The sequence below is a fragment of the Gopherus flavomarginatus genome, chromosome 19, assembly GCF_025201925.1.
Source record: "Gopherus flavomarginatus isolate rGopFla2 chromosome 19, rGopFla2.mat.asm, whole genome shotgun sequence".
Classification (NCBI taxonomy): domain Eukaryota; kingdom Metazoa; phylum Chordata; order Testudines; family Testudinidae; genus Gopherus; species Gopherus flavomarginatus.
This window is the reverse complement of record NC_066635.1, coordinates 20034536-20061261: the sequence shown is the minus strand read 5'-3', so window position 1 is coordinate 20061261 and position 26726 is coordinate 20034536. Positions and strand designations below refer to the sequence as shown.

At 38.1% G+C, this 26726-nt stretch overlaps 2 protein-coding genes across 5 annotated transcripts in view; both read left to right on the top strand.

The window, feature by feature from the left end:
- The window catches only part of LOC127037293 (uncharacterized), a 120639-nt gene extending 115820 nt beyond the window's left edge, over positions 1-4819 (top strand). The window contains exon 16 of the mRNA XM_050928808.1: positions 4647-4819. The gene's annotated coding sequence lies outside the window, so the exon portion shown is untranslated. The remainder of the gene's footprint in view (positions 1-4646) is intronic.
- Positions 4820-8273: 3454 nt separating this feature from the next.
- LOC127037307 (uncharacterized) overlaps positions 8274-26726 on the top strand; it is a 28237-nt gene continuing 9784 nt past the window's right edge. For all 4 annotated transcript variants that reach the window (XR_007770324.1, XM_050928846.1, XM_050928848.1 and 1 more), the window contains exons 1-5: positions 8274-8430; positions 9275-9438; positions 15005-15186; positions 22496-22553; positions 24741-24893. Coding sequence is in view for 3 of the 4 variants with exons in the window: in XM_050928846.1 (XP_050784803.1) it covers positions 9295-9438; positions 15005-15186; positions 22496-22553; positions 24741-24893 (537 nt within the window). In the remaining variant the exon portion in view is untranslated. The remainder of the gene's footprint in view (positions 8431-9274; positions 9439-15004; positions 15187-22495; positions 22554-24740; positions 24894-26726) is intronic.

Sequence of the window (26726 nt, the reverse complement as noted above, 5' to 3'; positions counted from 1 at the left end):
GCGCTAAAGATTCATGTGCATCTTCATGCTTCAGCCACCATTCCAGAGGACATGCTTCCATGCTGATGACGCTCATTAAAAAATAATGTAAAAGCAGCAAAGAATCCCGTGGCACCTTATAAACTAACAGACGTTTTGGAGCATGAGCTTTCGTGGATGCATCTGACGAAGTGGGTATTCACCCACGAAAGCTCATGCTCCAAAACATCTGATAGTCTATAAGGTGCCACAGGATTCTTTGCTGCTTTTACAGTTCCAGACTAACACGGCTACCCCTCTGATACTAAAAAGTAATGTGTTAATTAAATTTGTGACTGAACTCCTTGGGGGAGAATTGCATGTCTCTTACTGTTTTACCAGCATTCTGCCTTATATTTCATGTTATAGCAGTCTCAGAGGATGATCCAGCACATGTTGTTCGTTTTAAGAACCCTTTCACTGCAGATTTGACAAAATGCAAAGAATGTACCAATGTGAGATTTCTAAAGATAGCTACAGCACTCGACCCGAGGTTTAAGATTCTGAAGTGCCTTCCAAAATCTGAGAGGGACGATGTATGGAACATGCTTTCAGAAGTCTTAGAAGAGCAACACTCTTAGGCAGAAACTGCAGAACCCAAACCACCAAAAAAGAAAATAAATCTGCTGGTGGCATCTGACTCAAATGATGAAAATGAACATGCGTTGGTCTGCACTGCTTTGGATTGTTATCGAGCAGAACCCGTCATCAGCATGGATGCATGTCCTCTGCAGTGGTGGTTGAAGTATGATAGGACATATGAATCTTTAGGGCATTTCGCACGTAAATGTCTTGTGACACTGGCTACAACAGAGCCATGTGAACCCTCTGGTCTCACTTTTGGTGAAATTGTAAACGAGAAGCAGGCAGCATTATCTCCTGCAAATAGTAACCAAATTTGCCTGACTGATTGTCTGAAGTAGGAGTGAGTAAACTTTGTTTTATTTTTGAATGCAGAGTTTTTTCACATAATTCTACATTTATAAATTAAACTTTCATGATAAAGAGATTGCACTACAGTTTGCACTACTTGCAATAAGGGAATTGAAAAATAGTATTCCTTTTGTTTTTTACAGTGCAAATATTTGTAATAAAAATAAATATAAACTGAGCACTGTACACTTTGTATTCTGTGTTGTAATTGAAGTTAATATATTTGAAAATGTAGAAAACACCCACAAATATTTCAATAAATGCTATTCTATTATTGTTTAGCAATACAATTAATTTTTTTAATCGCTCAGCAGCCCTAATAAGAAAGAATTTGGCTTTGTGATTTAAAAATTAAGGCCAAAGACCTACAAAGTAGGTTTCCAAAAAGGTTGTTTAGATGTTTCTTTAGGTTTTATTTTAGTATGCTACAATATTTCCAAATTAATTTTCTATGTCCAAAATACATAAAACAAAATTAAGTAATGATAATAATTAATAAAGCACATTGAACAGTTACTTTTTCCTCCTAGGTAACAGGGCAAATCAAGAATTCAGGGCTGAATAGCTTGCCTGATATTATGGCATTTCCACTTCTTAATAGTTCATCTTGAAATCCAGAATTCCAGTACCGAATGGTCTTAAATGGAGGTGATCCAAAAGTAATGGATATCAATACATGTGTTCTTCAAGTTTATACAGTGGATGTAGATTCTGGAGACTTTGTTATAATAGGTATATTAAGCAAGTATTATTACCTAGCCCTCTTTCTTTCCTCTGTCATTTCTTTTGCTCCTCATCACACCTTCTGATGTTTGTGTCTTATCAAATATAGAGCACAGAACTTTGTTTTATAGCACGTGCAAACTGTTGAAATGCACCTCCTAGGGACTGAGGATCACTGCTAGCAGAAGTCTGAGAATAAAGTCACACCTACCTTTTTTTTATGAAGCACAGAAAATTAGTACAGACAAATATTTTAAACTGAAATGCAATTAAACCACTGTTTATATAAATACTTCTAGTTTATACTTTGCAACTGGATTCAAAAGAATGGATCATTTAGGTGATTGGGCCAGCATATGGCAACTATAATTTAATTTAGACAAATAAAAAAGGAACTAGACCAGGTTATTATGTTCAAGGGAATAGCCTTCCAGTTTACTGATCAGGAGAAGGATTTGGAATGTGTTGTGAGAAAAATAGTCAAAACTATCAGAGCAGTGCACAACAGCAGTAAAAAAAGGCAGAAAAGATACTAGGTTATTGGATAAATCCAGCTCACCTTAATCACACAAGTAGTTCCATTGACTTGAGGGGACTTAGGGCTGGTCCACACTAGGGGGTGGGAATCGATCTTAGATACGCAACTTCAGCTACGTGAATAACGTAGCTGAAGTCGAATATCTAAGATCGGATTACTCACCCGTCCACACCGCGCGGGATCGATGTTTGCGGCTCTCCCTGTCGATTCCGGAACTCCGTTGGGGTTGATGGAGTTCTGGAATCTATATAAGCGCGCTCGGGGATCGATATATCGCGTCTAGATTAGATGCGATATATCGATCCCCGAGCAATCGATTTTAACCTGCCGATACGGCGGGTAGTCTGGACGTGGCCTTAGAAAAGAGATGTCAATATTTGGCTCTGTATTAGCAGATGGACAGAACACAAAACAAAAGACACTACTGCTGCTGCTTTAGGCACGTCTTATATTTCCATCTGGAAAACCTGTGTAAGAGAAGGCACAGAACCAGTGTTGTTAATTTGGAAAGGATGCGGCAAAGGGTAAGAAATATGATACCAAGTCTTGCAATTAGGTGGAAAGGTAAAGGGAGTTGAGCTCGTTTTAATCAATAAAAAAAGGAGTCATTGAAGTGACTTGTTAGAAATATGGAAAGTTAGGATAGGGATCACCAGAGCTGATGGACATTCTGAGACTTTTAAAAGCTAAGTAGCAATCTAAAGATGTTGAAAGTGGAAGTTTAACAGGATATTAAACTAAGATTCTTAGTGCCTGTTTATGGTGACTGTTCAGATGCAAGTTAAAGATTTCATGAATTTTTATTTTTCAGGCATAGGAAATAACCCTGGTGTCTTGATCAACAATTATATCTCTCATTAAAGCTGATTCTAATGTTCCTGACTGTATGTCTGTTATTCGGAATACATAATGGCTGCCAGGTTGGCTTTACACACTCCTTATATTGCCATGATCTAACTCATTATTCTGCGGAGCATTTTGGGATAACTTGGATATGAAAAGTGTTTCAGAAAATCAGAGTTTGTTCTGTTTTAAACTGAGAAGTCAGGCAGAACTGTTCCTCACAAGAAGTGAATTATATACAGAGTAACTTATCAGGAAAGAGATGGCAACTGTGATAAAAAAATATTAGTTAGGGACATCTAGATTTGCTTCTGAAAAGGGAGAGAATTGAGGGATTTGCTGAAAATGGAGGAAAAGGAATAATAACCAAAAATGATCAGGCAAGTTTGGTTAGTTAGGCTTTTCTTATTCCTAATATTCATTTTGGAGAAGTAATAGTTGCATAAGGTTGAAGTTAGTTTCACATTGCAAGCCTGATAGAATAGAATAGATTCATGTGGATACAGTTAGTTCCCCACTATAATATAACCTTTCAATTACTGTTAATTTGTAAGAATATGTGTGAACATCAACATTAAAAATAGCTTTAATTGTTCACTTCCAGGCATTCTAACTTTTTAATTTAAATATATGGAAGTTGTGTAAAGAAAATGTACCATTGGTTTTGCATGTTAGTTGGACCCTATCAAAATACCCTTTCAGCCTTAACTCTCTTTTAATTACATTTGTGCTTTAGAAATTATATTCTTACATTCTCCACTTGTACATATAGACAGGATCCTTCATCAGAATGCCATAACTATGACAAATGAGACAGAGACTATCTGAGAAGATAGTGACATATTATTTTTTATTTTCTTGACTGCACTGGCCAAAAGATGACATAAAACAATATATATTTTGTGGGTCACTTTGGGGGTGGGGTGGGGTGAGAGGGAGACTGATTTTTTTTTGTTTTAAATTAAACAGCAATTTGAGAAGGATCTTCTTGAGTATGGTAGTACTCACAGTGACTCACGGCAGCAGCATCTGGCCATATAAAATCCTGTCTACAGAATTTGTGCATTACAGTGCATAAACTACATTCATTGTTTTTGCCCTAATTATTTACATATTTTAGTGAAAGAAGAAAATATATTCAGACCTAACAAAGGATCTCTAATAACAAAACAAATCTAGGTATTTTCTAAACATTTATAATATTAAAAATGGAGGAGAGCTCCTGCAGTTACTGCCCCTGTAAGCAGGGGAAGATAGCATATGACATAGAGGCATAGGAGATAAGTTGGGGGCAAAGGAGTCACAGCAGCTTTTATACATGAAAGAAGTGATAGAGATCCTGAGACCTGGCCTTGTCGGAGCCATCTTTTACAACATCCTAGGAAAAGTCAGCCCCACTTTTGAATAATCAGGGTGTTTCTAAATGCAGCACTTGTGTAGTTTCTCCATGAGCCTAGTCTTCATCCATTCAGTAAGGGAAATATTGGAAACGTGTAAGAGAAAAATTACACACTCAAAACAAACAAATGCACTGTAAAAGCTTTAGTGATCCCTAGTTCTCTGTAGCTTTTCCTCTGCTTTATGTTAATAGGAAACTCTGTGATTCGTGTGTTTAATGATGATGGGAAGCTAAATGTAGGAGGATTTCAATTAAGACTTAGAGGAGGGATGCCAACGAAGGAACCAGCAGCTTTTACACCATCTGCATTAAATCAGTATCCAGTCATTCCCTGCTGCACTATACTACTTTGATTGTTACCACACACTCAGGCAAGTATATAGAGTTTCAGCCATAATAGTTACTCTATCTGCTTGAAATGCATGCTGGACTGTGGAAATCAGTCCTATATGCTTTGTATAGATCAGAATGTAAAGGAGTGATGTTAACTCCTGTTGGCTAATGTGCGCTAATAAATACATTTTAAAAGTCTAATGTAGACAAGGCACAGCCTTTTTAACATTTGCTAAATTAGTTGAGTTAGATCCGAAGGAGGAGCCTTAGGGGTGCCCTAGTCTTTAACATGACCAGAGAAGCATGTGTCAGAAGCAGTGGGCCTTGTCTACAATAGACTTTTAAAATATTTTTATTACCACATGCTAAAATCATGCCTTTACATGCTAGTGTAGGCAAGGGAGTTGCATAACTGCTTGAAATCACAGTCTTTGGGACTGAAATGTACTGTACGTAGATGTGACAGAGTGTAAGTGCACTAACAAGTACCTAATACACAAGAGACTAACTCCATCTTCACCTTCCCCTCAATTTTCATAGATGCTCAGAGGAGGGGCTGTTAGAGGGGTTTGTGAGAGATGGAAAAAAGGAGATTTGGGGAAGGCAGGGCTCTACATCCAAGTGCTGAGAGCCCGGTGAATTCCAAAATCGAGATTCTTTGCTGTGTATGGTTTTGCTTATAGGAAATTTATTTATGTGGACAAAGATTTGCAGCTGTTGAGATATCATCGCTGATTGCAGCTGTTTAATTTCTCCTGAGTCATCCCAATATCTTACTCCAGAACCCTGTGGTTTGACAGTGTTTTTTACAGTTTTCAATGCCTGCACCAATCTACTTGATGGGATATTACTTCTCAAATGATGCTAAACCCAGTAATTCAGAGCTAGAGATTATATCCAGCTTTCAAAAGGACAACAGCTTCCCAAAACTTGTACAAGACATGGGAATGCGTTTAATTGACAAAGAACAAAGTGAAGATATGAAAAAAAATTATTGGTACCGAATTCACAAATGTTCTTCCTGCTATTATTTGTTTTACAAATCGTAATACAATATGATTACTTATATATCTAACATCTCTTTATCATTTATTAACACTGAGCCAAATCTGTCCGCAGACCCTCACATGCACCTCGAATGAATCCAATACTAAAGGGTACATAGGTATCTGAGAACAGATTTGGCATACTGTTTTTACTGAGTAATATGTGTATTTGTAGCTAATCAATGTATTGTTCATAATTGCTTAGGAAGTACTCAACAATAGTAGTTCCATGTGGAAGTATTATTATTCATGGACACTACCTAAGGGATCCATGGGCAAGGTTGAATTTAAAATAATCCTGCTTTGATTAATGTCACACTTACATTTAATCTTAATTTAACATCTAGCTGTTAAAATAGTAAGGCTTTGTCTACACTAGCACTTTTGTTGGCAAAATTTTTGTCGGTTGTGGGTGTGAAAAAAACACTCCCCTGACCAACATAAGTTTCTCCGACAAAAGTGCTAGTGTGGATAGTGCTATGTCGGTGGAATACACTCTCCTGCCAACATAGCTACCGTTCATGAGTTGTGCCGCTCTAAGATCCATGGTTTAGACATAGCCTAAGAGTTCCTAATTTAAGTCTCTTGGGCCATGTATACACTGCAGCATGTACCTGTATCCTAGTTTGAATGCATATGAGCTTGGCCAAGCACAAGCACCTCCCTAAGTCCAGTCTGCAGAGACATGCTCCAGACCCAGTGTTGACACTGAATGGCATTTCAGGAGCACTGTCTGAGATGCAAAAGGTGGCAGGACTTGGTGTGGGGTTCATTCATGGAAGACTCGACGGACTGTTGAATACTGCAGTTGTTGCATATTTTTCATGTATAGACTGGTGCAGGACAGCTAGCTAGCACAGCATGGTGGGACCACCATGTCATGCAGACCTGAGATGACCAACAGTGGCAGTGGAGGTTTGTGAGGCCATTAACATTGTGGTTTACCCACAGGTGACAGACATAAGAAATGTGCCTGAAATAATAGCTCTCTTGCAGAGAGTAGGGTCTCCAAACCCAGGGGCAGCTCTAGCTTTTTTGCCGCCCCAAGCACGGCAGGCAGGCTGCCTTCGGCGGCCTGCCTGCAGGAGGTCCTCCGTCGGGTCCCACGGATTCGGCGGCATGCCCGCGGGAGGTCCCTAGTCCGATGAATTTGGCGGCTTGCCTCCACAAGATCCACCGGTCCTGCGACATCGGCATACCTGCCGCCGAATTGCCACCGAATCCGCGGGACCGGCGGAACTCTGCAGGCAAGCCGCCGAAGGCTGCCTGACTGCCACCCTCACAGGGACCGGCAGGGCACCCCCCATGGCTTGCCGCCCCAGGCATACGCTTGGAGCACTGGTGTCTGGAGCCGCCACTGCCCAAACCCCATTGCCCACCAGCAGGAGCCAATGAGTATGTCACCTGAAAAGGTACTACTCCCAGTTTCCACAGGCCCTGATCAACCATAGAGGCAGATTCAGAAACACCAGTGTAGGAAGTATGTCAAGGTGCATCGTGCCAGATTGCTGAGATCATCTGGCATTTACCTGCTTAGAGAAGAAGTGACCTTATCTCCTCCTCATAACATTATCATCAGTTGGGTGTTGATGCCCACTCCTATTTTGAGAGATCTGTCTGCTCCTGCTATGGTTCATGAAACCATATTCTGATCTCAGAGAAGTTTGATATTGGGATGACTCAGAGGGCCATATTCTGATCTCAGAGAAGTTTGTCACACTCTTAGCAGTTGCAGGATGATGGTGGAGTGTGCATTTGGCAGCCTGAAGGCAAGGTGGTGGTGCCTACAAAACCATGTGGTTGCCATTGTGGCCAATGCCATCTGTATGACTGTGGCCTGCTATGCCCTGTACAACATCTGTGAGGCTTAAAGGTATGGAGTGGTCTCAAGACCACTCTGGCTTACAGGTTTGGTACAGACACAAGAAAGTGCCCCATCATTACAGGTGCACTTATTGTCTTATTCTTCTATTATTCTCATAGCAAAATGACTGACTTAGTATTCTATAATTGATTAATAACATAGTAGAACCATCCTGATTGGTTGATAACTTAGACTGATTAATAATTAAATCACACAGTGTTTTAATATCATGCGCTGCAAAGAGTTGCAGGAGACAAATTAAAAAGCCACTTGCAGCTCCCGAACCTCAATGTGAATATCACTGAATTAGATGATGTGAGTGTGGATAATAGGAAGGTATGGGCAAAAATGCATCTGATGACACGTGAAGCCTGCAGTCTAGACATACCTTTTGCTTTATATTTGGATACATGGTGTGGAACTTAAATGTTTAAAATGGTTATTTTGGATGTGTAAGTGCTGATTTAAGCATCAAAATGCAGAATTGAGCAATTTTTGTTCAAAAGATATCAAAAAAGGCATTTAATCAATTGCCAAATTATATATATAAGATGTCTATGTTGTTTCTGCAGTTACACTTGATCACTTGGAAGGCTGGTATGTGGAAAGGTTGGATGAAAAAAGACGTTCACGACCAGAACACTTTCCAAAATATATCAATATACATCATGCAGTCCGCTATCGGCAAGAAGCAGCATCCAGATAAAGATCAAACAAGCCTTTGGACTTAAAGGTGATTACAAATACTTAAAGATTATTATTTGTATTTTATTTATTTTAATAAGCAATGCTATTTAAAACAAAACAAAACTTTTCACTATGACCAGAATTCCCCGTGATGGTAAATGTGCTTGTGATTTTTTTCCAGGATCTGTAAGTTTGCACAGGTAGTTTGTGAAATGTCTTTATTGCAAGTACCTCTGAACAATGTATAGTAATAAAATAAAGTAGAATACTAAAGTAAAATAAAATAATATGGCTAATTAACAGTATGATTGGAGAGAGAGAGAAATGTCATTTGTGTTTTAAAAATAGTTATGATTTTGGGCGTTCTTATTCCCATGAACAATGATTTTCACAGACCAGGAACATAAAATCCATGCATCTGAGCATTAAGGGGCAAATCCTATCAGTCCTCAGTAGTCCAAGAGAATCAGGTGGTTCTGCTCCTTTGGGTGGATTCTGGAAGCCAGCACAGAGAACCTGCACTATTAGCATGTGACAGAGTTGCACTCCACAGGGGCTCCCAGATTCTCAACAGACAGAGTTTTTCTCTTTTGTTAGGACCAATGAATCTGCAGTTTTATTGATCCATTGGCCATTTCTCTCAACTGCCTGAGGACGCACCATTCCTGCCCCTCAACCTCCACTGTAGTCCTCAACATACCACTTTATTATTTGGACTTTGCTAAGTGGACAGGATTTGCCCCCAAAAGACCAGTTTGTCTCATTGACAATCTATCTGACTTAATATAAAAGTTATAAGTAGCAAGACAGTTGTACTTCTTGGTATTTTAGATGCCTAGTCATAAATATGTACAAATTAATCTTCTGTGCTGCCTATGTTTTTTATGCAGCTGGTGGATATTATGTAAATATGTTAGCCAGAGTCCTTAAGGGAGTTGCAAGCATGCATTTTCCTGAGTTACCTCAACAATGGGCAGGAGAAGAAAAATTTCTAACAAGCCAACTTGATTTTACAAGTCTACAGAGATCACCATGGTGGACTGATCCATCTGTGGTATGTAATAACTACCTCTTTGCATATATCAAGAGAGAGAAGGATATTTACAGTTTTTTTTTGTCTTTTAAATAATGAAAAAACAAACTTCTGTGAGGTCTAAGGGTAATAGCTAAGCTGATAAACCCAAACTTTAGAGATATGGTTCAGCTTCCATGCCAGCTGTTATCTGGCACTTGAAATTTGATTGAGCAATTAATATATAATATTCATAAGGAGTGTCACACGATGACTGGCCCCTGTGATTAAAAATAGGTCCAGCTCCCCTGTGCCAGAACAGGTGCTCCCAGCTGAACCAATTAAGGGGACTCTAAAGGGCCAGAAGGCGCTCAGTGAAGAAAAAGCTAGAAGAGGAACTGTAGAGAGAAGCTGCAGGGAGTGAAGGTCTCCTGCAGTGGTCCCTGAAGAAGGATATTGGGTCTGGAGAAGAAGACCCAAGTGAAACAGCATCTCAGTGAGGAGGGGCTGTGCACTGCTTAAGGCTGGGTGGAAGATTTGTTCTGCGAATGTTTCTTCTTGGAACTTTGTAAATAAAGAAACCTGACCCCAGGCAGAGTTGTGATTTGAATGAGAATGATTGTGTGAAGTTTAAGGAGACCTGAAGAAGGGAAAAACAGAACATGGCACTGCAGATGCACTCCTGACCAGGAGTGGTTGCTTGGGTGGTGGCCACCATGGTACAGGGAATGATAAAGCAGTCTTATTTTCATCTAGTGACTAGTTTCCCAGTGGCTTGATGAATTAGATCTGTCTCCATTTGCATTAGGACATATATGTTCTTTATTATCAAAATATATTTTGTACTCTAAGTAAGGGCTTGTTACTAAAAGTGAGTGCTCTTTCCAGTACTCTAGCTACAAATCAATGTGCAATTTGTGCTCAACAGCAGTTAACACACTAATTTTTAATGTTTCTTTTCATTTTTTGGAGTTTTTAATAGCATTATAGACGGGGCTGGTAGCATGGCCTATTGTTAAGGTTGCCAGATACTTCCCATTGTAAGACCCAGATTTCTCAGTGTGCACCTGCTTGATAGAGACTTAGAGTTTAGCAGCTAAAATCTCAGAAGATTCCATCCTCACTGAGCATGCTCCAGCCCTTCATATCTCCTATTTTTGACCAGATTGTGCATATGACTGGACTATACATGTACCATCCCTGGCCTATAAGGGCAAAGAGGGACTTTCTCTTCATTAAAAGCAGCAAAGAGTCCTGTGGCACCTTATAGACTAACAGACGTTTTGGAGCATGAGCTTTCGTGGCTGAATACCCACTTCGTCGGCTGCATCTGAAAGCTCATGCTCCAAAACGTCTGTTAGTCTATAAGGTGCCACAGGACTCTTAGTCTGGATCTGTAAAAGCAGAAAACACGGCTGCCCCTCTGATACTATCTCTTCCTGTAATCCCCTGCCTCATTTTCTACACACCTTCCAACTTCTGCAACAAATGAGGCAAGGGTCCTACACACAACTGTCTCCTTCACTACTCAAACCTGATTCATTGTCAGAGTAGGCGCATCCTGTGCACTGAATGGGCAGGAGGTTCTGTGGGAAAAAATAGCATGTGAGCATGTAATTAAAGGCTGTCTCATAATTAATATGCACAAGGTGATCAAATTATGTTTGTACAGGCAGTTCCTAACTTTTGAGTTCTTGGCTTGCAATCTTAATGTTCTTTTCATGTAGTTTTTTGTATGTAATATATATTTACAATATAAGAAAATAATTGAATGCAATACATCAATATGCTTGATATCATTTAATTTCTGTAACCCAACAGTTAACCCATTAGAAAATAGAGAATGAAATTATTACTGCTCCCCTGTGGTTGACTTGTAGGAGGAGGGAGGAGGTGCACAGAAACTCTTTCTCCCTTCCAAGAGCACCTAAATGTTACATACCCGTAATGCAGCTGTTTGTGCTGCATGAACAAAAGAATTGGGGATCCAGCTAGTACTATTGACATAATTACAAACTCTGGATCAACAAAGTCTTGCCCCTTGCATGCCAGCTAGTGCACCAGAAAGGGAGTAAGCAGATGCTGCACCTTTTAAAGAGGTGTATATAGCAAGTGCGGTTGCTAAATATATTTCCTCCTTTGTGCCTGGAAGCATTATGGCTTACACAGGCATAATGCCTTTCTCCACAGTCACTGTTCACACCACTCCAATGCTCCATTGGATTTCAGAGACACAATTTAGTTCATTTTATATTCTCTTTACTTCGGCATCATACCTCATATGTGGACACTGTATCCACCTTGAGTAAATACAACAAAAGTTTTGCATTCTAAGTGGAGAAAAATGTCATAATTTGGCTCCTCTTTTCCTCAAATGTATGAGGATTTTCTCTTCTACAGTTCGGAATTCTTCCTTCTTACATATAGCAGTCTAGTATATCTACTCTAGTAATAAGGAGATATCTTCATATTCCTAAAGTCTTCTAACATGACTGGCACAAATAAACAGTAGCAATTACAATTTACACTAGATTCCTGAGATCCAGTTTTTAATATAATCTGCCCCTACCCCCCCCCGCCCCCGCACTGGAGCTAAATATTGATTTTTCGCAAATGGAATATTTGTTTCAAAATGATAGGCCTAATCCTTGGAAATCTGTCAAAGTAGTTATTGTGCACCCAGCTATTTCTCTAGTGTCTAGTTGCCAAGTGAGCAAAGGGCTGGTTGGAAAGGTTTTCTTTGCTTGAATCTGCACTGCAACACAACAGGACTGAGGAAAGTAATCCTTTTGTCTGTGTTTCAGGACCAAGGCACTAGCATATACCCATACCAAGGCCAACTGCTGTTAGGGACTGAACGGGGTTAATGGATATAGTTCGTGGCTCCCCCATTTAATGGGATTTGAGTTCCATGGATCCACTATGTGCATGTACCCACTGGCCTCACCCAAGTTTGTGGGAGAAACGTACGTTTCCTCCCTTTAGAGATTTGCTGTGGAAATTGCTTCCACAGTACACAGCAGTTGTGATGTGCTCCTGTGCAGGTTCTCTACAATCTAGACCAACCAGTACAGCTGAAACTCGTTGTTTTCACTGTCTCTGGGCATCGTGTTAAAGGAATAATTATACAGTTTAAATATTAAACAGCAAAGTTTTTCTTTAAAATTAGTTTAACAATAAAACTAGACTAAAACTGAGTTGCAGTCTCTGGCATTGCATTCTGAGACTGCTGCCATTGCCAGGAGAAGGCTTAAAAATGCAGCTCTGAATCAAAAACTTTACTTTCAAATACAGCTTAGTTAAATGATAATTCACCTTCCCTTATGGACTCCTAGACATTGCAAAGAGCAAAATGGATACAGCTTTCTTTTAAACAATTCAAAAGCCTGTTTTTGTTCAATATATGATTCGGAGTTGTCATAAACAGATAGCTAAGGGTTAATGTCTCTTTCACCTGAAGCACCTGACCAGAGGACCAATCAGAAAACCGAATTTTTTTAACTTTGGGTGGAGGGAAGTGTGTGTCTGAGTCTTTTGTCTGCCTGCCTGCTTTCTCTGAGCTTTGGAGAAGTAGTTTCTACTTTCTAGTCTTCTGTTTCTAAGTGTAAGGACAAAAAGATCAGATAGTAAGTTCTATGGTTTCTTTTCTTTGGTATTTGCATAAATATAAGTGCTGGAGTGCTTTAATTTGTATTCTTTTTGAATAAGGCTGTTTATTCAATATTCTTTTAAGCAATTGACCCTGTGTTGTATCATCTAATACAGAGAGAACATTTGTACTTATTTTTCTTTCTTTTTATATAAAGCTTTCTTTTAAGACCTGTTGGAGTTTTTCTTTACTTCAGGGAAATTGAGTCTGTACTCACCAGGAAATTGGTGGGAGGAAAAAATCGGGGAGATCTGTGTGTTGGATTGCTAGCCTGATTTTGCATTCCCTCTGGGGGAATAGGAAAGTACTTTTTGTTTCCAGAATTGGGAACAAAGAGAAAGATTCACTCTATTTGGATTCACAGAGCTTGTGTCTATGTATCTCTCCAGGAGCACCTGGAGGGGGGAAGGGAAAAAGGATTATTTCCCTTTGTTGTAAGACTCACGGGATTTGGGTCTTGGGGTCCCCAGGGAAGGTTTTTCAGAGGGACCAGAGTGCCCCAAAACACTCTAATTTTTTGGGTGGTGGCAGCAGGTACCAGGTCCAAGCAGGTAACTAAGCTTGGAGGTTTTCATGCTAACCCCCATATTTTGGACGCTAAGGTCCAAATCTGGGACTAAGGTTATGATATGGTGGCAGCGGTGGGACTAAGGTTATGATAGGAGTAAAATGGAATTGAAAGTTGTGTGCCTTTTTCTCACAAATTATTGTTGTTTAATCATGCTATGTTTGCGTTCATTGTCCTTTTGATTTATTTAAGTTAATTCAATTTAATTAGAAGTTTACTGAATTTTACCAGGTAATTATTACTTTATGAATAAAATAAATCAATAGTGGATGCATTGGTTTGCACTGAATTGCTTATTTTAAAGAGCATTTGAACTTTCACTTTACTGGGAAAAAAATAAAACTGGCCTTCAGGAATGGATTTTATGGTTATAGTAATAACCTTTCACATCATGATTAGGAGCATAGTTCAGAATTAGAACAATACTGTTTTTCACTTCAAAAATTTAGATAAGCCAAAACATGAAAAACCTCACCCCAACTTCTTTATATATTCTAAACCTCCCTATATGATCAAATTCCCCTAGTTCAGTGTTATGCTGAGTGTTAACAATTGAGAACTCTTTTCTAAAATACGCTGCACAGATCTTAATATTTATGATACCCGTGAAACTTAAAACCATCTGTTCTGCAGAGAAATACCTATTAACGTACACTTAACTGCTGAGAACTGTCTTTCAAGTTAAGGGGCAAAATCTCGATCAGTTGCCTCACATGAATTATCTAAGCCGTGGTGATTTCATGAAGTGATGAGGAGGCATCTTTTAGCTCTTTTGGTTGTTAAGAATTAGTAATTTCTCACTGTCCAATTGCAAGTTTAAAGTGACAACCTGGATGATTTTATCCCTTAATTCAAAGCACGGTGTTGAGAAGTAGTCACATTTGTGGCATGGAAGTTTTGGAGGGTGTTTTTTTTTGTTATTGTTCAGTAAATTTGTTTTATTAACAATGCAGAAAGAAGTTTTCAGTAGACACTTCATAACATTTCTCATATACATTCTGTACCGATGTTTATGCATCTTCCCAGAAGAATATTCACGTACTATCAGCTCCCTATGGTTTTTCCATTTGTGTGTTTGGCTGGTAAAAATATATTTTTCTTTTTGGATTCAGTTTTCCTCCTGTGACATCCATCACTGGTAATGGATACATCTAAATTGTAGTGTCAAAGAGCTAATTAAATATGGTCATGTTAACTTTACTCAGTGATTAGAAGCAGACACCCAACCCTCTAAAGAAGAGTTAAGTGAAGTGTAATCTTCTTGGGTGGAACTTCTTGAGACATTTCTCCTTTTCATATTGCTTTATTCTATCTTTAGTTTTCTTTGATTCAATTTTTTTTGTTTTTGTTAAATTAAGCCTCTCTCTTAAAAGTTCTGTATTTTGTTCTAGGTGTTACACCCTTATCTTGATCATCATAGTGTGCTTTTAATTCAAATATTTGGCCTGAATGCTATTTATGTTCCGGATCCAAGTGGACAGAGACCAGGAAAAGTAATATCTCACCCTGGTCAGACCCTGGAGCTTAATACACAATCACGGTTAGGCTGGACTGCTGTTCCACTCTTTGACAGGTAAAGTGAAAAATATATACTGCTATCTATCGTTATGAAATATATGCCAGTAGTGTAAAGTTTAACATATTTTCGTTGGACCTGCAAACATCTTCAGAGCTTGATGGTGACAAGAACTGCATATGGGGTGTTTTTTCATGCTTGAGAACTTCACACAAATGTTTTGTGAGGGAAAATGACAGGGAAGAAAGATAATCGTGTGGTTGAGGCACTAGAATAGGACTCTGGAGATATGGATTAAATGCCCAGCTTTGCCACTGTCTGCCTGTGGGGCCTTGGACAAGTCATGTACTCTTTATGCCTGAGTTATCTATTTGCAAAATGAGAGTAATATTATCTCACTGGGTGTTCTGAGTTGCCATACCAGCACTGACCTTGGTAAACCCAAACCCACTTAACTGTTTTAATTTATGTTGTTGCTGAAGAAGAGAGAAATTTCATAACCTCTAGAGGAATTAAAGTTCCCACAGATAAATCATTGATCTGGTCCTTTGTGTTTCTGCAATGGCATTGTAGAATTCTTGCTCTCCATTAGCCTCTCATGAAGCTTACATTTCAATTTAAACTCTTCAGATTTTCAGTGAGATGATTATATTGTTTGTCAGCACTTCTATCCAATGACAGGGAAAAAATCCTAAATATCTAAATTAATAGATTTTTAAAAATATTAAAATTGCAGAATATTGGACTTCTGTGATAAGAAAACATTAATAACTAGATGTAGATTTTAAAACTGAGATTACATTTACATTGATTAATTCCAAAGTCACATTGTCTAGTGAATCTGCCCCTTTCTAAATTAAGATGGTAATACATGAAGTAGCTGCAGGAGACCCTAACCTTGAGATCCATTTGAAGAGTATTTCAGAGTGAGAGTTGTGTAGAGCACAGCATGTCCATATCCTCTTTGGACACTTCAACCAATGCTGAATAATGAGATTCTAAAGCATGAATGTGTATTCTGTAACTTTGCAGTGAATGACATTTGTATAGACCCAAAAGCTTCCTTCGTAGAAAGCTCTTCTAAAATAATTCCTCATCACTGATTTTTTTATGCATTTGGTATGCATAACCAACCATTCTGTATATTCAGACTATCTTTGTTACAGAAGTGAAAATATCTTTAGTAAGTTGCAGAGCAGCTTATAAGTTTCAGGAAAGCATGAACCCCTACTCTGTTTTTGGTAGAAAGACTACTGGGAATCTGTACAGATGATCAAAACATCCACAATAAACAAGTTATTGAGAGAGCAAAAGAGGTACTTTATTGATCTGGCTGCTACTGTTTGGAGCTCAGAATGCCACTGCTTTATATCCAATGTCTATTCCTAAAGGTCGGCTGATGATAGAATTATGGTACTTACCAGATGAAACAGAAAAATTTGAGAGAGTATAGTGCAAAACACAATTGCAACCATAGTGTTTGCTTGAGGCAAACAAGGTTATGGGATCCCCTAAACTACTCCTTTTGAATACTTACCCGTTTCTTGAAATGGCTCAAGTTAGTTCTCTTGAACTGATGCCATAAGGTTTTGCATTTTTCTTATAAAAATTATTTACTTCTGTGTACATCCTGAACAAAATGTGCGTGTGTGTGTGTGTGTGTGAATTGTGGTGTTTGGTGTTTGTGCAAATGAAAGACTGTAGTCAAGCAAAGTTTTAGTTCTGATCCTAGTCCTCTGCATATTAAAACTAAACACTTCAGGCAATTTTATGATGTGTACAAATGTTAAGGTGATTAGTCTTTACAACTAAGATAGGGACATCATCACTGGAGGCAGGATGTGTATGAATACAAGTACATGTTCTTCCCCCCCGATTCCCTTCCTACTGTTCTCCCCATTTTCAGAATTAAAAACAAGGCATGTGTCTTATCACTGTCTTTTTAAAGTGTCTTCTACCCTGTTTCCTATTCCCACTTTATTTCTTGCTTTCTTTGTTTTGTTCTTCTAGTTTTTTGGGAGATTCTGTATTTTTTGTCTTTTTATTTCTTTTTCTCACCTTGATCTCTGCTTCTAGCTCTTCACTTTCCTCTTTCAACCTATCTCTGCATGCACACACTAAATGTTGCCCTCCTTCAAACTCAGTCTCCATTTCCATTCCTCTTCTACTCCAGTCTTTATATATCTTCTTTCCCTTTGCTTCATACTGTTCCTCTATCTCTTTCACCATTTTAGCTTTCCCTACTCAACAATTCCTTTCTTTTTCCCTATGTGGCTCCCTTCATCCCCCAACATATTATGTTTCATCTTGAAGAGTGAGAAACTGAATGAGAATATGAAGCTAAGTCTTCATCTTGATAATGCATAATACTTCAGTACCTAGCTTTATTCCTTTTATGATTGTTCAATATTTATTCTTATTTTTCTTGGAGAGAAATCTGCATCAAAAATCTCCCGTTGGATTCTTCAGGGTCATAGATTGGATTCTTGTAACGGGCCTGTAGCAAGAAGAAGCTATAGAGGAAAGACATTTCTGTTTAGCAGGTTAAAACAGCCACTACCTTCAAACCAATTTTTGTTTTAAACTCAGCGTTAGAGTTGGTTCATCATCTTTCCAGCTGGAAGCAAGATGTTGTAATGGGTAGTCACAAGCTGTTAGATTTTGAGGGGCTGAAAAGAAAGGCAGGGAGGAAGGTTGAAGCTATCCTATGAATTGTGTGTTTCTTTGTGGGATAAAGTTAAAATGAACCAACAATATAAAAGATTAATTATATAAAACTGTAATATAAAGCTGTTTGCTGTAATTGTGATTTTCTTTCTTTCTTTTGGTTGTCAAATATTTGTGCTTTTTTATTAAGTTTTGGATTTTTTTGGATCTTTCCAAACATTATGAAACATGTACAAAGAGTAGTAAATTAATTTACATAGAATTGACTGCAAAGAGCAATTAGTCCTTCATTAATATGCAAATCTGGTCCAGTGGAAATTCATCTATATATGAGGCTTAAATATGCAAGTCAGTCTTGCTGTGCTAGAAACCCAGATGCTTTTATTTACTTTGAAATTGAGGGATTTGGTTAATGATGTTGTTGACAGGAAAACTTGAATAAATTTGATGATCACCGTCTTTCATATTAGCCAAGAACCACAGAAGAAAATTACCAAGTAAAATACCAATTTTATTTGGTAATTTCCTATTACCAATCTAGTAACAAAATGTCAAATACAAAGTAATAGAGTTAGATTTTTTAATGTAGTTAGCTTGAGACCTAAAATGTTCCGCAAAGATAAAAGCATTTTTTCTTAAACTTCAGTTTTCCAGAGGGTAAAGACATCTTCATAAACTGTCTGAATAGCATGCTGTCTAGAGATTTGATATTAGAAAGCTAAATCAGTTGCTTGTTTCATTTGGAGAGAATGTATAAACCCGGGAATTAAAAAGCAGGAGCTTTGGAAATTGCTGTCATCATTCGGCAATGGCCAAAGTGTTAAATGCCTTTTTTGTTACAGTTTTCACCAAAAAGTTTAGCCATGATTAGACAACTAATGTAGTGAATATCAGTCTAAGTTAAGAATTACTTAGACAAGTTAGATATCTTCAAATCATCACTGTCTAATAAAATACATCCTAGAATACTTAAAGAAATGGCTGAAGAGATCTTTGAGCCATTAGCATTAGCTGTGAAAGATGGGAAAGATCCCAGAGGACTGGAAAAGAGCAAATATAGTACCTATCTATAAAAAGGGGAATAAGGACAACCCAGAGACTTATAGAACAGTCAGTGTCACTTCAGTACCCAGAAAGTTAATGGAGCAAATGATCAAGCAATCAATTTGTAAGCACCTAGAAGATAATAAGGTGATACATAAGAGTTAACATGGATTTGTCAAGAAAAAAATCACATCAAACCAACCTAACAGACTTATTTGAGAAGGTAAAAAGTCTTGTGGATAGTGGAGAAACAGTAGATGTGATATATCTTGAATTTAGTAAGTTTTTCTTATACTGTCTGACGTGAACTTCTCATAAACAAACTAGGAAATATAGCTTAGATGAACCTTAAATAAGTTGAGTGCACAACTGGTTGGAAAACCATATTCAGAGAGTGGTCATCAATGGCTCACAGTCTAGCTGGAAGGACATATCAAGTGGGGTCTTGCAGAGATCTGTTCTGGGTCCAGTTCTATTCCATATCTTCATACATTATTTGAATAATGGCATAGAGAGCACACTTATAAAGTTTGCAGATGATACCAGTCTCAGAGAGATTGCATACACTTTCAAAGACTGGATTAGAATTCAAAATGACCTTGACAAACTGGAGATATGATCTGAAATAAATAGGATGAAATTCAGTAAGGACAAATGCAAAGTACTACCCTTAGGAAGGAATAATCAATAGCAGAAATACAAGATTGGCAATGACTGCCTAAGAAGGAATACTTCAGAAAAGGATCTGATGTTATAGTGGATCACAAACTACATATGAGTTGTCAATGTAATATTGATAAAGCAGACATCATTCTGGGATGTATTAGCAGGAGTGTTATAAGCAAGACATGAGTAGTAATTCTTCCACTCCACTTAGCACTGATAAGGCCTCAAATGGAGTGTTGAGTCCAGTTCTGGGTACCACATCTCAGGAAAGATGTGAACAAATTGGAAAAAGTCAAGAGGAAAGCAACAAAAATGATTAAAGGTCTAGAAAACATGACCTGTGAGGAAAGATTGAAAACATTGGGTTTGTTTACTCTGGGGAAGAGAAGACTTAGGGGTGACATGATAATAGTCTTCAAGTATGTAAATATGTTATAAGGAGGAGGGTAATAAATTGTTCTCATTAGCAAGTGAGGACAGGACAAGAAGCAATGGGCTTAAATTGCAGTAAGGGAGATTTATGGTAGACATTAGGAAAAACTTTCTTACTATATGGGTACTTAAGCCTTGCAATGAGCTTCCAAAGGAGGTTGTGGAATCCCCATCATTGGAGGTTTTTAATAGATGTTGGACTAACACCTATCAGGGTTGGTCTAGATAACACTTAGTCCTTCCTCAGTGCAGGGGATTGGACTGGATGACATCTCGAGGTCCCTTACACACTTACATTTATATGATTGTTTTCCATTTGGTAGCAAAGCCAGATTTTGAGCAGGAGTGGAGCTGGGGAAGAGGTGACAGGTCCATTATACCTATTGGCTTGAAAAGGCGCAGTATGTACACGTAAAGGTGGCCAGGGGGGCAGTCACCCCTGCCCTCCTACTAGCTTCACCACTGCTTCTATTAATCATGTAGAAAGCCTTTACAAGACTAAGTGCTAAGGTCTTTGCTCTTATCTTCCAGAGCCTGATTAGGAACCCTCTAAACCCAGAGCCATAGGTGGATCACCTAAATTAATTTACAAACATCATATTTTATATAGTTCAAATTTATAAAACCCTGTTCCTTTTATTGCCATACTGTAACACAGGCTGGTGTTGAGATGCAGAGCTTTGTCTTTCCCAGAGATCTATCATGTTACACTCCCCCCGCCCTCCCCCGTGTATTTTCCACAACCCTTTTGAAGCACTGTGTGTCCTCCCATTGTTGTTAATGTCACAGCATCCATCATCTTTGTGGGTGAAGAGTGGATGGGATTCCCTTTTGGAGTCTATCACTGCTCCTTAATTACCTAGAGGAGATACTGTTGATTGATACAAAGTACTCCTCCTTTTTTTCCTTTCACCCTCTTTCTTTGCAGATCTCTCAGGACCAAATTTAGCCTTGATATAAGTGGTCTCTTGGTCACTAACATCAGTTGTGCTCACTTACGCCAGAGCTGAATTTGTTTCTCATTCTCACATGCCTGGGAAAGTGATACTTTTAAAATAGCAGAAAAATGCAGCTTAAATGGAGTGGACTGTCTTGCAGTTTGTAAAGCTGTGTAATTGTAAATACCCGAGGACAAGTTAACGGATTATGCTGCTCATGGAACTGCAGTTTGAGTCCTGTGAATTCTTGGCACAGCTGTTCGGTATATAAATCCTAACAGTGGTGAATTCTAAATCCTTGATGTGCTGTACCAGGCAAAAAGTCTTTAGAGTAGTTAAGGAAAGAAAAATGTGCTAAGGTATATAGTGAAGTTGGCTCTTTAGCTTATCACAGTGATATTTGGTATTGCAGGTAGGGCCAGAAGCAGGGAAACCTAGAGAGAGAACTGAACATTCAGGGTTGAGACTAGTTTTGTATAACTGAAGAATCTACCCACTTGAAAATGGTGGAATTAAAATAAAAAATCATTTTGAGTCAATCAGAAATGTTTCAATTGATTAAAAATGAAAATTTTTTGGTTTGACAAAATATTTTGAAACAATTCGTTTCAGTTTGCATCAAACAGTATTTTGGGGAGGGAGGGGAGATTGTTCAGTTCTACTCCAAACTGAAAAATCTGTTTTGTGCTCAGCTCCAGTTACAAGCACATCTTATTTTATTTGTTACCCTTTCAGTAACGCAGATGAGTCATATGTTGCAGACAAAAATTCTATAAAATCTTTAGAGGGAAATCCCTGAAATCCAGAACTGAATAGTCCTCAGAATGGAAGCCACTTGACATTTTGACACAAAAACATATCCTTTCTGACTCTTTTAATTGCAGTGTTCGAAGGCAAGAATCAAGAATTGTATGAAATAATATTACTTATTTTCTTAATATTGTATGTCACGGTCCATGTTCAAAGACCTTTACAAACTTTTCTAATTAGTCCACATAGCACCCATGTGAGATATTGTCTTCATTTAACAGATGAAAAAAAAAGATGTGGGGTAACTTACCCAAGGCCAGAGACAGTTGCAGTCTTGGAGCCAGGATTAGGATTCCAGACTTACTGATCTCAGTGCTTAAACTTCTTAATAACATCATCTGAAATTGAATGCTCCCAGCCAAGAGCAGAGAAATGTACAGTTTCTGACTCCCAACTGCGTGGTAGTTTTCACTAACTTTGAAAACAAATTTTTGATCTCACCACTCAATCGCAATAATCATGGGTGCCTCGATTTCTCATTTCATCTAGTTGACAGAAGGGAAACCGCACTTACCAATATGTCTCAAAAGTATTTAATCAATAGATATCATAGTATAATAGTAATAACTTGAAGGTACCTCCTGCTAACTTTATAACCTTTAATATCCTAGATTAATAAACACTTCAGCCTTCTGCCTTCGAGTTTATTATAAATAGATTATCTCAGAAACACAAAATCTCTTCGGTTATCATCTAATTACACTTCAGTTCTACATATGCAGTACTAGGGATTCTATTAATAGTAAAATTGTGAGGGAGAAACAAATATGGCCTATTTTGTCCATTTTTTGTCCTGGCTTCCTTTGCAGTGACTATGTGAAGAGTGGTGTGCACAGTGGTCCGTTGTTTCGGGGTTCTCCAAGTGCAGTAAGTATTCTGGATGAAGATGAGATTTTTTTTTTCCTTCTGACAAACTGGAAAGAGAAGGGAAACGTAGTGAATTTTAATACTCATGAAAGGGAAAGACTGACATACTGATGATGGACATGGAACTGTTCACATAAACCTTGATTCACACAATTTGCCTAGCTCATATGAGTTAACTTTGAGAAAAATACGAGAGTAAGTATTGTTTAGATGCTCTCTTTAAACTTTTTGCTACTCTTTCACAACTTCAAACTTCCTATCCTTCAAAGTGACACACCCCTGTATAGTGATTGCATATGCAAATGATCCCCATGATAGCTGGAAGAATTGATTTTATTTTGCCCTTCCATATGATGTAATCCAGCAGCTGTCATTTGCTGGGCCCAATGTCAACGGAATGCTTTGCTCTCTTGTCTTTTATATGACCTCTTGAGTGTCTCTGCTGCAAGCTATTATTGTGGCTATGCAACTGCCTGTATACCTGGTGTGGGCCAATCTCCATTTCCATCAATTTTTTTCATTGGATATGCCTATGAAGATCTTTCCGGCAGGAGATGTATTTTGCATTTTATTTTCCTCCTAACTTATATTTGTTTGACATAAAAGTTATTAGAACTGCTAACAGCCTGGCTAATTAGTCATTTTGAAGTGGCACTTTTGTAAGCAATAATACCCAGCATTTTATAATACTTTATTAATATTAATTTATCTGCACAGAGTAATTTTTTTGATGTAAGACCTTTTACTTTTTCATGGAGCTAGAATCCCTGGCATCCAACCATGCATCATCCAGTTTTATACTGGTCAGCCAGGAGAATTTTAACTTACACCAGAGCTGTCTTTAAGAAAAATGTAAGGCTAGCTCACTGAGGACTAAACAGTTTGCACCCACCTCTGTACTATGATATGCTTATACAACTCCACCTTCACTACTAAATTGCATTTGCAAAGGAGTGCTTTGCCTGGATGCTACACTCATTTTGAGTCCAAGTTTTCCAACTGATTTCAACTGGGATCCTGCAGGTCCTGTCTGCACAGATAAGGCCCACTGTGTCCAAAAGCGCAAATAACTATTTCCAGTATTCCGTATGTTCCAAAACTAACTTCTAAAAAGTACCGAAGAGATACTCATGGGAAGACTGAGGATTTGGTGGGAACAACTCCCTCTGAATTAAACAATCATGACAGGATTTTTTATTCTGCCCTAGTGGTGGATGATCAGCCTTCATTGAGACAAATATTAGTGATCTGGTCAGCAGGAGGCACTAAAAGAGCAGCAGTTATTATTTGTCTGCTGCTTATTCTAGACCTCAATCTTGTCACCTCCCTGGTCTGATTCGGCAAGTAATCCCATTGATTTAATTGAGGACCATTCATACGAGCAAAGATTATTTCTGAGAGTAAATATTGCATGTCTGGGTTCCAAACTTTTATTAAAAGGGTAGATAAGTTGTGGTACAACATGTTTTTATTGTCTGAAATAAATTAAGCTTCAAAATTTCAAAAGATTTTTATCAGTCCAGTATCAAGAAATTTGTCTTTTGAGATTGAACCCTCTCTCACTGCCTCTGGTATGATGGGGTCTGATTATAATTTATCCACATGGAACTATACATTCATTCCATTGGATTAAATAGCAAACATCTGCAAAGCATCATTATATTTATGAGATATTGCTGTAGTACACTTTTTTATTGCCCTGGATTTATAACTGTGATGTTAAATAAAATCTGTTGATTTCAAAATTTGAGACAGTGTTTTGTTTCTTGCTGCTATTGATGCAAAAGTGTAAATCGCTATACCCGCAGAATTGCAGAAGTTAGTTTAGGTTCCTGTATGTGCAATAGCACCAAACTGTTGTGGCTTTAGGGTCCTTCTTGTAAGCTGTAAAATAAAGGAATATGCTAGCTACTGGGTAAATGGTGTTGCGTGAACAAATAAATATAATCCAAAAACCATTCAAAGAGATTACTAAAGAGAAAATATGCTCATTATCCAAGAATACTAATACATAAAATAGGCAGAGGATGGCATTATGCTTTGCAAAATCTTACATCCTAACTTCCAGTACAGAAGCTTGAAGTGTGAAGATAAATGATGGACAGTTTATGGGAGTAAAAAATAGGCAGTTCATGTTTAATCTTTTTTTTTTTTTGAGGAATCTGACTTTTTCTGTGTATTTTGCAGGAATTTCTCCAGTCTGTAATCTCTCTGCCAGTGAAAGATGTTATGGCTGAAGGTATAAAGAAAAAGACATTAAAACTTTTGCCAACTTTTGGCAGTGTTACTCTTGAGTTTTGGGATGGTCATTACTTTGAAGAGGAGCATTATCAGCTACCTGTAAGTTCAAGTTTATATGATGGAAATTAAATCAATCATTCATATATTATACTGGTTCTTCTACGTCTCTAAGTACTCCTTCATCATCTTTCTTGGAAGCTTCTCTTAATTTCCTTCCTTCTGTTCTCCGTAGACCTCTGTAAGGTCATCTTCAGTCACTCCCTTTTTTCCCCTCACAGTTCATCACTTGGGTACTACATTCTTTCTCTTTTGTCTTTGTTCATTGTCTCTCCACTTGAGGACAACAAATCTACCTTTCCATCCCCATCCACTCCCTCTCTATTCAGTCTTACGTATCCATACTTTTTTGGCATCTCATTCTAGTTATCCTACCACACACTAAAGTTAATTATGACAAAAACTGAAATCCCGTTTTTCCCAGCAGAATAATGGTTGAGTCACTAGCAGATCACTTCTTCAGTGTTACTTTTGATTCTTCTGTCTCTTTAACCCCTACATCTGAGCTATTGCCAGCTTTTTTGGTTTCTTCATCTGCAACATTCTCTAAATTTCATTCTTGCCCTCCTTTCCTACTGCTGAAACCCTAGTCCACACTTAGACCAATTTTCACCTTGACCACTGTTACCTCCTCTCTGGTCTCATCTCATTCCCCTGTAATCTATCCAAAATGGTATTGCCAAAATCATCTTTCTCTCACCATGTCCATCCCCTCTTTGAATTGTCTAATTGCCTTTCTTTAATCTTTTACATGAAATTCAAGGTTCTCATTCTTCCAAGCTCTTCAGAACATCTCAGCTCTCATTTCTTCCTACTCTTCCTCTCACTGCTTATGTTCATTGAAGGTTACCCTTCTAAGTATTCCTTATATATCCTTTCACTCTACATGATTTCTTTCATTCTGTCCCTTACATCTGTAACTCACTCCTTAACCTTGTACATCAATCAACAAGCCTACTTCCCATTCTGATTTGAAACCCTCCTTAAAACTTGCTTTTCCCCTGAAGTTTATCAGTGCTAATTCACCAGAGAAAAACTATGTCAACCAAAATTTAAGATTGTGTCTTCCTTTATGTTCTGCACATGAGGTTAACACTCTGTAGCAAACATTAGACAATAGTAAGACATAAATACACTAAATATTACTGTATATGCATATATAGTAATATAGAGTAATAGTAGTAATACATAGCAAAGACAAGATTGTCAAGCAGGTTTAACAATAACATGTATCAGAGAATGTAAAGTATGTAGAAGTTGTATATTACGTACCCCAGCTATTATTTGTTTGTTGTTAACTGTTGTTTTTCTTATTTTCTCACTTTTTGTTGTTAACCATTTTCAGTCCTCGAACATGGGGCTTGGAAGAAGCAATATTACACATCTGACCTGGTGTATGGTCTTAGCTATGTAAGAAAGTTGCACCAGTTTAATTTTAAATGTTTTTAACTCGTGCAAGCCTATACATAGAAACTCCTTTTGGTTTAAGTGTGCCCTGTTTTGTTTGATCTTAAATCTATCCCCAATCAACCTAACCTAAACCAAAATAAGCCTGGTTTAAGCCAAAATAAGAATATTCAAACAGACTTTTGTAGTGTTTTAACTAAATCAGTATAAAAATCACAGCTTTACTTAAACTAGTGCAACTTTCTTAGGGCTTGTCTACATCAGAAAGTTGCAGCGCTGGTGAGGGAGTTACAGCGCTGCAACTTAGGAGGTGTACACATCTGCAGGGCACCACCAGCGCTGCAACTCCCTGTTTGCAGCGCTGGCCGTACTCCCGTTTTGTCTCGGGTGTAGAGGATCCAGCGCTGGTGATCCAGCGCTGGTAATCAAGTATAGACACTTACCAGCGCTTTTCTTGACCTCCGTGGA